The sequence below is a fragment of the Seriola dumerili genome, unplaced genomic scaffold (assembly GCF_002260705.1).
Source record: "Seriola dumerili isolate Sdu_G_001 unplaced genomic scaffold, Sdu_1.0 BDQW01000108.1, whole genome shotgun sequence".
NCBI lineage: Eukaryota > Metazoa > Chordata > Actinopteri > Carangiformes > Carangidae > Seriola > Seriola dumerili.
Window position 1 is genome coordinate 211607 of NW_019174363.1, and position 14003 is coordinate 225609.

The window sequence follows — 14003 nt, forward strand, 5'->3', positions numbered from 1 at the left end:
TCTGCCATCTGACCCGATTTTCTTTGAACTGCTCTATGTGAATTGATCACGACTGTTTTATCCCTTGGGGGCTGGCACATGTTTCATGGGCACCACCCATCTTCTCCTGTGTTTCCACTTGGAGAAGAGAGTAATTTTCCACTGAACTTTAGAATAATTTAAATCTAGAGTTTACTTATAAACTCGCACATCCATCTTCCACCATGACCACAAAACATTAAGTGAAATAACATATAAAACTATTTGCTCTAATAATGGCAGAGAAAAACCTGGAATCAATCATGATACAAGTGGTTAACTGATCAAAATACAATATAAACATTTCCCAAAGCTAATAGTCTATACATATGGATTACACAGCAGTTCTTCGACTGTACTAATAATAATATGGACATTCTGGGTGTCATGTAATTTGTTACCTTGTGTGAAGGCTGCTGACAGTATGGTCACATGAAGGACATTGTCTTAAAATCTACATGTTACATTTCAAACATTCTATGGGATAGAAGTTTGGGGTTAAACTATTGCATAGGAAAATCTCATGAGTTAGGGAACAGTTAGATATTTAATTTTACATTCTTCCTTAGATCTGTGTCTGTGAAGAGTGTTCTGCTGGTCACTACCCAGGATTAGAATGTGGGTTGTAGTTTATGACTCTTATCTAGAGAGGGACAGAGGAAGGGAGGTTGGTGTGTGTGTCCATGCATGGCACAGACAGGCCAAGATTCACACCTTAGTGTTAATCAGTCCTTTTTGTTGTTACTTGTCCTATACAAGAAACAATCAAATATCATTAGACAAAGTCTTATTGTTACAAACTGGAGATTTTGCCTATATTCTCCAGTTGTCTGGTGTCCATTGGTTAATCCTCTGGAGCTGACCCTTTGACCTTTGGTCTGGTTCTGTGTCATTTGGACATGCTAAAAGCATGGTCTGTTTGTGGAAGAGGGGTCCTTTGTCTCTGTTTCCTATCAATTTGATAGTTTGATGACGGGAAGAGTCGCAAAGTGTCAATTGTTGGTCCGTAACTCTGCATGTCCTTATAATGAACTTCCTTAATGGCTTGTGACTGATGCCAGGCCACGCATGTAAGCTACAGGTAACACAGGGGGACTTTGTGTGGACAAAGACAAGATTGACGATTCAAAATGGTCACCACATGACCTGAACAAAGAAAACTACACAAGATGGCGGTAAACAAAGAAACTACTCAAAATGGCCACTGAGACCACCTGGTGTGTGGGGGAGGGAAGGTGTGACTTTTTTTGTTAGCCTATAGCTCATGTAATCTAAAGTTTAGCAGTTTAACTGCTCACAGCTCTACAGTGATGTAACGGCACAAATCACAACGATAGAAATATTTGATGTTATATGATGAGAAGTCCGAATAAATCTTCAGTTCGTTATGAAACTGTGGTGACAAATTTAGGTGATGAATGGGAAACACTGTGGTGGATTTACCAGGTAGTAACAAAGAACGCTTCTCTGCAGAGCCTCATGCTAGAGACATCTATGATACATGACAACGTTATACAATACACAACATGTCACAAAGATGCTCCGACCTAAAACTCCTGGGAGTAAGACCAGTCCATATCCTCTGGGTGGGTGGAGGGGTTCTGGAGGAGGGTTTCCCCAACATCTGAGATCTCCCCCATCAAACGGTCCTCAACATCCTGGACAGGTGGGGACAAGATGCAGGTCCCTCAACAAGCTGACTCATTGGATGGCTGGTCGGGGTGTTGCCAATGAAAGTTGGCCACGAGGTTGGAGTCCACAATATGGCGAGCAGGAACCCAAGACCTCTCTTCTGGACCGTAACCCTCCAAGTCCACAAGGTACTGGAGACCTCTACCTCGCCGACGAGAGCGAATCAGGTGACGTACCGCATACACTGGACCGCCATCAATTTGTGGAGGGGGAGGTGGTGGTGCCGCAGGGACCAAGGGACTGTTATGGACCAGCTTAACCCTGGAGACATGGAAGGTTGGGTGAACTCTCATGGAACGCGGGAGCTTCAACCGGACTGCCACAGGATTGATGACCTTCTGGATCATGAAAGGCCCGATGAACTTTGGTGCCATCTTTTTGGACTCCACCCGGAGAGGTAAGTCTTGGGTGGAGAGCCACACTTGCTGACTTGATTGGTAGGTAGGTGCAGGTGTATGGTGGTGGTTGGCATTGGTAGCGTAGCGACCCACAGAACGAAGGAGGGTGGAGCGAGCTTGGAGCCATGTTCTGCGGCAGCGGCAGATGAAGGCTTGGACAGACGGGCAGGAAATCTCCTTCACTTGGGCTGGGAACAGTGGTGGTTGATAGCCATATGTACACTGAAATGGAGAGAGGCCAGTGGCAGAGCAGACAAGGGAGTTGTGGGCATATTCAACCCACAGTAGTTGTGACAACCAGGAAGAGGGGTTCTGGGAGGCCATGCACCGCAGGGCTGTTTCCAGTTCTTGGTTCATGCGCTCAGTCTGTCCATTGGTCTGGGGGTGGAATCCAGAGGACAGACTGGCTGTGGCACCTAGCAGACTGCAGAACTCCCTCCAAAATACAGAAGAAACACATGGGTGGTGAGGAACAGGAAGAGGTTGAAGCAGCCCAGCAGGAGGCCAGCGGGAGATCTTGTGTTGATTGCAAGTTGGACAGGCTTTGACAAATTCCTGGACGTCTTGCAAGGTGGGCCACCAGAAACGTTGGAGAAGGGCATGCTGTGTCCGTTGAACACCAGGGTGGCAAGAGAGCTTGGAGGAGTGGACCCATAGTAGCACATCTGACCTCAAGGCTAGAGAGATGAAAAGGCAGTTTGACGGGCAGGAGCTGGGACCCGGCTGTACTTTGGTGGCTGCTCTCACCCTCTCCTCTATGTCCCAGGTCAACGTGGCAACAAGGCAGGATGTAGGGAGGATGGGCTCAGGTCTATCAGCAGAGTCCTCTGTCCTCAGGAACTGGCGGGAAAGGGCATCGGGCTTGACATTGTGGGACCCCGGACGGTAAGAGAGGGTGAAGTGGGAACGGGCAAAGAACAGGGACCAGCGGGCCTGGCGAGAGTTCAGTCTTTTAGCTGAGCATATGTACTCCAAATTCTTGTGATCTGTCCACACCAGAAAAGGCTCCTTGGTGCCCTCCAACCAATGGCGCCACTCTTCTAGGGCCATCTTAACTGCCAGTAGTTCTCTGTTGCCAATGTCATAATTTCTCTCAGCAGAGGACAGGCACCAAGAGAAGAAGGCACAGGGATGGAGTTTTTGGTCAGTGCCAGAGCACTGAGACAAGACGGCCCCCACCCCAACGTCTGAGGCGTCCACCTTGACCACAAACTGGCGTTCAGTGTCAGGCATCTGGAGGATGGGCGAAGAGGTGAACCGATCTTTGAGGGTCTGCAGGGCTGCTGCAGCTGGAGGTGACCACTGGAAGGGCACTTTGGAGGAGGTCAGGGCAGTGAGAGGGGCTGCCACAGAGCTGTAGTTGCGGATAAAGCGATGGTAAAAGTTGGCGAACCCCAGGAAACACTGAAGCTGTTTGCGGTTAGAAAAAACAAGCTCCAGCAGGAGATGAAGAAGGATGAATGATGCCCGCTGCCAGGTAGTCGTTGATGTAAGTCTCCATGACTTTTCTCCCTGGCTCAGACAGAGTAAAGGCGCCCCTTGGGAGGTGATGTACAAGGCAGGAGATCTATGGCGCAGTCGTAAGGGCGGTGTGGGGGCAGAGACGTGGCTCTGGCTTTACTGAAGACCTGGTGGAAATCATGGTACTCAGGTGGCACCCTGGAGAGGTCAGATGAAGAGCTGGAGCTGGAGGAGTGAAGCGGAGCTGAGGCTTGCTGCAGGCACCTTTGATGACAGGAAGAGGACCACTCCAGAACGGCCCCAGTGACCTAGTCGATGTGAGGGTTGTGAAGATGGAGCCATGGATACCCCAGGATGAGTTGCAGACAGGAAGAGCTCAGGATGTGGAACTGGACTATTTCATGATGATTACCAGAAAGCAGTAGGTGAACAGCAGAGAACTGATGCGTGACAGTGCCCAAGATGTGTCCATCTAGGGCTCTAGCAGGAACCGGATGAGGCAAAGGAACCCGCTTGAGCCCCAGCTAAAGGACCACCTCCTCAGCAATAATACAGGCATCAGCCCCAGAGTCAATGAAAATAGCCAAGGTGTGAGGGCCATCTGGAAGGAGGAGACGGCCTTGGAACAGAGGTCTCTGGCTTTGGGGAGGTGACAGGGCAGTTGAGCTCACCAGGGTCTCCCCAATTTGCTGGCCCAATGAAGAGGAATTGGCTGCAGCAGCACCCCCACGGGGGCGTGGTGGATGAGAACATTGAGTTCCCCCTTGACGCTTCTCTTGTCGACGAGTCTGGATACAAAAGTCGATGCGGATGGCCAAATCAATTACCCCGTCCAAGGTGATGGGGGTGTCATGTGAAACCAGTTCATCTTTAATATAGTCATCCAAACCGTGGAGGAAGGCATCGCAGAGCGCTGAGCTGTTCCAACTACTTTGGCTGGCTCTGATGCGGAAATCAATTGAATAATTTGCCACCGTTCGCTTGCCTTGTTTTAGTCCCATCAGTCCCCTTGCTGACTCAGAACCACAATTCTCAAAACCAAAAACCTTGCGAAGCTCGGCAGAAAACTGGTCAAAGGAAGCACAGGCTGGAGACCATCTCTCCCACTCAGCTGTTCCCCATAGTCGAGCTCTGCCTGTAAGGTGGTTGATGACAAATGCAACCTTCACCGGTTCAGTGGCGAAGGTGCGGGGCTGCAGGGCGAACAGAAGAGAGCAGTTGGTGAGGAGGGGGCCACAAGTCTCTCAATCACCGTCGTAACGCTCCGCGGTGAAAAGGCTGGCACAGGTGCAGGAGCAGAAGCCGATGCTTCAAAAGAGGCGGCAGACACAGTGGAGAAATGGGCTGCTAGCTGTTGCATCTGTCCGGCTAATGCCGCTAGTGCTCGTCCATGAGTCTCGGCAGCTTCTCTGGCTTCAGCCGCAGACGCAGTCATCATGGCCTCATACTGCTGCAAAACGCCCTCAATCGTCTCAAGGAGACTAAGTGGTATGGGATTGTGTGCTGGGTTCATAGCTGGCCAGATTGTACTGTAACAGGTATGGAGAGAACCCAATAGCAGCACAAGTGAACCAGGTTTTAGTCTTGAAACAGTCTTTATTCAGCAGATTAAAACAGGTACGCAGCTAACCCGAGGATGGCAGCAGAGAACTGGATTCAGGTGAGTATGGCAGGGTGTGGATCCGGACCTTGAGACGGAGTCAGTGGGGCTGACGTCACCAGAGGAGGTGAGCTGGTGAGGTGAAGCTGACAAGGTGGGTCTTTTGGTGGAGCAGGAACAGGCTGAGTGCCAACCAGCCACAGGCAGACGAGGAACAGGAAACAGGCAGGCAATACTCGTAGTCGGGGACGGAGGGCTGGTGGATTTACCGGGGCTGAGACGTGAGGCGAAGGTCAGAGGCAAGTCAGGTCGATACCAGGTAAGCAGTCCAGGAACAAGTGCTGGAGAGTCAGGCATGAGAGCGAAGACAATCTGGCAAAGAGTGAGTGGAGTGAAGCTGCATATCTACTGGCTTGATTGGAGATGGTGAGCTGGTGAGAGCAGCAGGTGAAAGCAGTTAGGCTGATGAGGGGTGTGGCTGAGCAGCAGAGCAGGAGAGGGGCAGAGCAGACTGTGACAGAAACATAACATTTGCTATGTAAATAACATGGGCACTGGACAGGAAATGACAACTGTGTCGATCTGAAACTAGCAAAGACATTTGTGTCACACTTTGCACCAGGTGTAAGATAAAGCCAATTGTCTTTTGTGATGAGCAACATAACCTTTCCCTCATGTAGACCCTGTTTGTGCATCAATGCAGGTTTTGTTTGCCTTTCTTCCCAGCATGCCCACAGTTTTATCTCAAAATTTCCTTATCTTCCAGATCTTGTCTTGACTTCTAGAGTTCCACTTAACCGCTATTTGGTAATGACATTTCAGACAATGAAAATTTCAAGATGGAAATGCTTTGGTATCTTTTTATAGACTTCCCTGGTTTATAGGCATGAATTACCTTCATTTTCAGATCCTACGTCAAGTTTTACCACAAGGTTTGAAAAATCGGAGAACTTATCAGCTCTGAAATTGTCATCAACTGATAATTCCTGCTTGACCTGCCTTACAATCCTAACAAGCCAGTCAAGGCCTAATGAGTTAATGACGTTCTGAGTGTTTTACAAGTAGAAGGTGCCCAAACTTTTGCATATGTCACAACTTCGAACGTCATGCATCAGCGCCAATTAGAGTTTTCTTTTTGCCTGAAGTACAGCTAAAACATTGACACTGGTTTGTACCATTCCACTGTTTCTCAGGTGGAATTCTCTGTCCCAACATCAGTGCCCTGCAGGAGGTGAGGAACTGCAACGACCATCCCTGCACTGTGTACCACTGGCAAACAAGTCCGTGGGGGCAGTGCATAGAGGACTCCTCCATTCCGGCCACCAATACATCTGTGAGCCGAACACATGGTGATGATGCCTCCTGCTCAGTGGGGATGCAAACCCGCAAGGTCATCTGTATCCGGGTCAATGTGGGCCAGGTTCCTCCCAAAAAGTAAGATTCCCCATAATTCTTGACTTTAGGTGTGAATGAAAGTTGTCTTTCCATCTTTTCTGCACTGGGAAACAGGATTATTTCAATTTGGAGCCAGGTACTCAACATGTTATTAGTTGTCCTTAGTCTAGGAAAGCAAAATTCTTCCCTAATCTCAGTTTCTAAAGGCATGTAGAAATCAATCAGGTATACTTGTCGGCCAGATTATAGCCAAGAGACCACCAGGGTATTAGAAGAGCACACGTAAAAGGAGTTTTCATAGCATCCTTATTTTGATCACAATTGTACCGTTTTTCCACCAAAATTAGCGAGTGTTGCCTTTCTCTTCGGGTTGCTACTCCTGTAAAAGTGTCGGACTGTCTGTCTGACACCCTTTGATTGGTGATTGTGTGTTTTTAAAAACTTATTTCAGGGCTGCAGCTCACTCTCAGAGGAGATTGTTGCTGCGGTGTGTCTGGTTTACAGCACCATGCTAGACAGGTGACAGGTCTGTCTACAGTGTCTGTGCTCTGAAAGATGTTACAGAAGGAAAAGGGGAGAAAATTAGCATGTATCAATGCCAGTCAGAGCCAGAGGCGATTTATCCATCCAATTATCCATGAGACTACTTTGATTCTCTGTGGAGATATTAAGATACTAATACTATGTTATCACTTTCCTTTTTTTAGTTCCAATGATCAGCCGCTGAATCACTCTCCGACATTTTGGTCAATTTATGCTATGTTTTATGATGTGATGTGATGAGAGGGCAGTTTTGGCATTGACCTTAGACCTCATAATATTTGTTTTATTTCAAATGTAATCAGCTGCAGTACAGAGCTAAAACATATCACATACCACCTAAAGATATCTACCAAGTTTTATGATGATTGGACAAATGGTTAATGAGTTATGACCGATATTACTGTTTTTAATGTTATGCTAATTAGCTCAAAATAAATATTGGTAGTCAGTACCATCGCAGAGGCTTCTTGTAGAGAATATTGACCTGTAGCAGAGAGGTAAATTTGAAGACAATGGGACACTGTGTAGCAGGGGAGCCTTTCAAACTTTTTGACTAACATTTTTGACTCTCAATTATAGCGCCGCCAAATGTGACAATATGTTTTTTGAAGCATTTACACACCATTTGGAGTTATGTTAAGCATAAACAAAAGGGTTCTTTCCCTTCAGGGTTAGAACCCTAATTAATGTAGTGCATTATGAATGGAAGTGTCAGTTTACAGCCACTGCTGCAATACACACACACACACACACACACACACACACACACACACAGACACATATCCAGTCACAGTCTCACAATAGGATCCAGTATTGAATTCAGGCGCATGGGGAACCTCCTAGTGAACTCAGTATGGTTCTTTTGGCTCAGATCCAGCACATTTCTATCAGATTTTCAAGTACTCTGGGTGTGATTCTGAGCATGTCACTGATGTACTTTCAGGTGTCCAGAGAGTCTGCGCCCAGACACCGTCAGGCCCTGCTTACTGCCATGCAAGAGAGACTGTATTGTCACTCCATACAGCGACTGGAGCCCCTGCCCATCAACATGTCAAGCAGGTAGCTTCACTCCACACAGTAATGCTTCACAGGGTGTGTATGACTGTGTTCTCAATTGATGAAGCATACAAATTATTTCAGCACCAGCAGACAGAAAATAAAATACGATACACACACTCAAGCAGAATATCAAAAAGTTTGAGTCGTGTTAATAAATGCAGTGGAAATGTAGTGTTTTTAAAAAAAAAAAAACTGAATTATTCAGTTTCCCCAAAGAAAATGTTTAGTGGAGGTGGTAAGCATCGAGGGGCATCGAGTGAAACAGCTGTTTTATTCTTTTTTGCTAAAGATCACACAGGTATTATTTTATAAAAGGGCAGAAAATTTGTCGGCCACTTAAGAAGGGGCAGCTGCTGCTGCACTAAACAGCTGCTGGAGATGCTGAAAGTGTTGGTTCATTTTGAACCTATTCTCCACACAAACAAGCCAAATGAAATAGGAGAGCTCCTAACACTTGTCAGTTTCAGTGTTAGACATGTGTGTGGCTGTCATTCTTTTGAGTTCTTGTTTTATATGTTGGCCTATTTACTCCTCAGAAGCTGCTGAACAAATCCTGTAATCACTCCATTCTCTTCTATCCATGTACAGCTTATCCACGTGTCTTTCTTTTTTCTCAATAGCTCTGATACAACATTATCGATTAACAGCAACTTTAGGCTTGTGATACACTTGCTTTTTACCAAGACATGAATAGACAAGCAATCAGGGGACAATACCATCCCTGTATTTATAGCCCTCTGAAAGCTCTGTAATCCTGTCCAGTACGATGGAGCTGCTTTACATTCTGTAAGTCATCACAGTCCTTAATAAATTATCCTACAACATGAATCACAAAATCTCTGACATTGCTGAACTGTAATATGACATAATAGTCCACATATAGACCTGGACTTCCTGTAAAGTCAATAACCTTTACTGCCTGTGGAGTTGTATTGGATACCACAGAGCAGATGATGGAGATGGTAATCAGTATTCCACTTGATTGCATTAGCCTTCCCTGAAGTGGTCACTTTGAGCAGAGTGTGAGCAGATAGGTGCATTGCACAACATGGATACCAACTGGGCTTCATTACATATATTCTATGTTGAAACATTTACTGAAACACAGTCAAGTGCACACAAATTACATCTGTTTTTTCAGTACCTTTTCAAAGACATGGGATGTGCTTGAACTCAAGATATGACCACATCAACAGCTTCTCTTTACTTTGATATAAACATTTAATCTACTGTATTTTGTATTTTGTATGTGTTGTGTTTTCCTGTGGCTTCCTTTAGGTGGAAACACTAAGAAGAAGCAGTATAGGAAACGTATTATTATCCAGTTAACAGCCAATGGGGGGCAGGACTGTCCTGAAGTGCTGACCCAGGAGAGGGAGTGTGACGCTCCATCTGTCTGTCAAGGATATCGGTAACTGGTCCTTTTTATAATACGTATATTGTTATGTTGTTATATTGTTACATTGTGGTAAATTACTACACTGCTACACACAAAATTAAGAGAATACTTAAATACCACATGGGATCTTGATGAATGAATTATTCAAGTTGAAAATCTTTACTGATGTACATTATATAATTTGTTGAAAACAAAATGACATAACGGTCAATGGAAACCAAAATCTTCAACCCATTGAGGGCTGTATTCACCATCACACCAAAAATCTGAGTAAAAACTTGAAATCACAGGCTGATCCAACTTGCATGAATTTCATCATGGCAACTCATAATGTGACTCTGTAGTGTGAATGGCCCCCATGTGCCTGTATGCACTCCCAACAACGTCAGGGCATGCTCCTGATGAGTTGGCAGATGGTGTCATAGGGGATCCTCTCCCAGACCCCGATCAGGGCATCTGAGCTCCTGGACAGTCTTTGGTAATACTTGGTAGCATCGGATGCATCCATACATGACATCCCATAGGTGCTCAATTGGATTAAGGTCAGGGGAACGTGAGGGCCAGTAAATGGCATCAAGAAGTTCCTGGATGATGAAGGCATTGAGACAGTCTTGCTAGGTCTTACTATATTTTATTTGAACACAAGTGCTGGATGACAGAAGAAGTATCTGCGGATAGTTGCAAGTGACTACTCTCCAAATCCTAACTTTTATAGAGCAGTTCAAACAACCTCATGTCTCTTGTATAAAACAGTCTCTTTTTCCAGTAACTATGTTTCACAATCTATGGCCCCTCTCCCAGAACATTTGTACCAGTCGTGCTGACATTGTATGTAAACACATCCTCTTTCACATTAACAGTCAACGCATCCTCTCACACCCCTCACATCCACAGCAAAAGATGAGTATGTACTAAACTAGTAAATACATGAATGCATAAGATTAGATTGCAATTTAGATACATATGATAGATACATGGATACATAGATATGACTTTTGCTACCACACCTACACACTCTGGCCACATGAGTCCGGGCATTGTCCTGCACCAGGAGGACCCCAGGGTCCACTGCACCAGCGTAAGGTCTGACAATCGCTCTGAGGATTCTCCAGACTCTTTAACGCCTGTCACATGTGGTCAGTGTGAACCTGATCTTATCTGTGAAGAGAACTGGTGGACCTGCAAATTCTGGTGTTCTCTGGCGAATGCCAATCAAGTTGCACGGTGCTGGACTGTGAGCACAGGTCCCACTAGAGGACGTCGGGCACACATGCCACCCTCATGGAGTCTGTTTCTGAGAAGTTTGGTCGGAAACATGTACACCAGTAGCCTGCTGAAGGTCATTTGGGCTCTGGCAGTGTTCTTCCTGTTCCTCTTCGCACAAAGGAGCAGGTACCAGTCCTGCTGCTGGGTTGATGCCCTTCTACGGCCCTGTCCAGTTCTCCTCGAGTAATGGCTGGTCTCCTGGTATCTCCTCCATGCTCTTGAGACTGTGCTGGGAGACACAGTAAACCTTCCCACCGCACGTATGGATGTGCCATCCCGGAGGAGCTGGACTACCTGTGCAACCTGATTGGGTTGCAGGTCCCGCCTCATGCTACCAGTAGTGTGAAGGACACTAGCAAAACACCAAACTAGAGAGGAATCAGTCAGGAAAGATAAGGAGAGAGCAATTGTCTGTGTGTGTCTGTGGTCTGTTTGAGTAAAAATAATATTTTTATTCTCCCCAGCAGAGGTAGCCGAACTAGTTGGACTGGTCTTGTGCAACCTTGGATATCAAGTGTTCATAGCTGTTCCAAACAGCCACACTGGAAGGTGGAGTGAAAAGCCAGCTGTCATAGAGAGGAGGGGGTTGTGACAATTGTTTAAATATGGAGATGATTGATTAATAATAATAATTGATTAATTGGTAAAAAAAAGATTTATTTTTAATCAAAAACACCAGCTCCAGTTTTGTTCGTGCTCTCAAATGTAAATATTTGCTTGTTTTCTTAGTCTGCTATGATAAATGAATTAACTGTTAAGTAAAAAAGTTCATTTTCACAGGAGACAGTCTCTTTTGGAAGACATTCATGGACTCAGTTCACATGAAAAATTACAGAAATAGTTGTGTAAAAAGGAAAAGAGAATTTTGGACAACAGCCCAAAACACTTCCCATTAGGAGAAATGTGTGGCAAATTTAGACACGATGCAGATTCAAACACACATACAAAAATAAAAACAAATACAACACAAATGTCCTGCAAATGAAAAAACGCGCTGCAGGAAGCCAAAACAAATACATGAACAGCAAACATGCAGCAAATACAGAAACAAAGCAAAAACAAAAGCGCACAAACCCCCAAAATAAATGCTAAAAAAAATGCTGTATATCCAGACAACACAACACAAGTTCTCCACGCCTCTAGGAAGAGCTTTAAGTGGAACAGCCTGAACTTTGCCCCAAGAGACCAACCGCAAAGACACAAATACGTAGATGCCACATTGACCGGTGGATCGTACGCCAATGTCACCACCATATTGGAACAAGCAAGACTGGCCTGTAAACAAATACGTGTGGAGGAGCTGCATTATTTTGTATAAAAAGCGTTGTAGTGTTTACATTTCTCAATAGATTTAATTGATTCGTTTTTATATTCAAGGGTTTATGATCTATGTGGAGTAAAAATAACAGTTTTGTTTTCAGTAACTTAGAATCTGAATAGTTATAGCTGCAATCATTCAAGGAGGAGTGTGTATCAACATTAGGTTTACATGAACTGAATTATTGATGTTTAAAATAATTCATTGTCATAAGGAATTGTTAAATGTGAAACACAGCACCACAGCAAAAATCAAAATCAGTCAAAATAGTACTACTACTGTAATTAACCATCACTGAGAAAAATGTAATAAAATCATTATAGAAATAAAATTCCTTATGACAATGAATTATTCAGTTCTGGTAAACCTAACATTGATGGGGAGTGCAGGAGAGGCATTGAGACAAGGCACTCGGGAGCAAGCATAAATGTCACATCTTTTGCATTTTCCAGAAAATTCATCCTGTGTCCTTCACACAGAAATTTACAGCCAACTGAGAAAGTCGAGTAAGGTCTCATTTTTCAAACTACATTACACACATTACATACATTACAATCCATTCACACATCAGCAATAGAAAAGCGATTAACACATGTAAATAGCTTCACATTCTTACAAAGTACCTTTAAACTTTTAGTTGTGCTTTCTATCTAGTCCAGGGACTCACCTTTTACTCTCCTTTTGCTCTCTAAATGCAGGACACCTCTGATTCTTGTTCCACTTCTTCTTTAGTTGGAAAACTCACAAGTGGCGGCGATGCCAGCTCATTCCATGGTCAGTTCGTCAGGACAGTCCAGGAGCTCAGGAGATGTGTGGGCCGGGGTTGCAGATTCGAGGTGAGGACAGCCATGCACAGACTTACACACTCTCTTTGCAGGAGCCCAGAACAAGACAGTTGACATCTCACTAATAACTGAGGGCTGCATGCTACTTTCATCCAGCTGCAAATGCTTTGGGACTAGCTAAATAAATTGGTTTGGACTAAATGACACTCGTTATATATAGCTCTGTCAATAAGTAACTATGCACCAAATGACTCCCTGTGTCTGTGCATTGACCAAATTAATGAGTGGGTGTGCTAAAATTTCCCCCAACTAAACAAAGTCAAAACTCAGATAAATGTCTTTGGTGCTAAAGAAGGAAGGTTGAAAGTTGGTGCGCATCTTGATCTTTCTTTGAAGCCTAAACACCAGGTCAGAAATCTTTTTGTTTTTATTGACTCTGATTTAAATTTAAACAGCCTAATATCATCTTGATAATATAGCAATAATTAGAGGATACATGTTAAAACCAGAGCTAGTGAAACTTATTCATGCTTTAATTTCCAGTACGTTTGACTATTGTAGTCTTTTTGCAGGCCTGAGGCAGCTACAGCTTATTCAGAACACTGCTGCTGGAGTTCTAATACAGACCGAGACAGCTGAACATATTATACGTTCTCACATCTCTGCATTAGCTACCAGTGTCTTTTACTTGTCTAAAAATCACTATATGGTTTAGGCCCTAAGTACATCTCCGACTTGCTTCCACACTATGACCCCTCAGGATCATCAGGGACCATTCTGCTTAGTGTTCCTAGGATTACTACAAAACAGGATGAAGCTGCATCAACTCATTCCACACAGCTGGAATAAACTTATGGAGGATCTCAAATGTGCCCCAACTCAACTCTAACAGGCCAAAGATTCTTATATTCACCTATACTTTTAATTAACACACTGTGACTCTTTGTGTTTTTTTTTTATTGTTTATAGTCTTATACTATTTTTTTTTTATTTGCTCTATTCTTTTAAATATTTTTATGTAAAGCACTTTGAATTGCCTTTTATGAAATGTGCTATAAAAACAGGGGTG

At 44.4% G+C, this 14003-nt stretch overlaps 1 protein-coding gene across 1 annotated transcript in view; it reads left to right on the forward strand.

The window, feature by feature from the left end:
• The window catches only part of LOC111222791 (thrombospondin type-1 domain-containing protein 7A-like), a 227496-nt gene that overhangs the window by 152221 nt on the left and 61272 nt on the right, over positions 1-14003 (forward strand). The window contains exons 9-12 of the mRNA XM_022746644.1: positions 6363-6603; positions 8051-8166; positions 9445-9577; positions 12882-12985. Of these exons, the coding sequence (XP_022602365.1) occupies positions 6363-6603; positions 8051-8166; positions 9445-9577; positions 12882-12985 (594 nt within the window). The remainder of the gene's footprint in view (positions 1-6362; positions 6604-8050; positions 8167-9444; positions 9578-12881; positions 12986-14003) is intronic.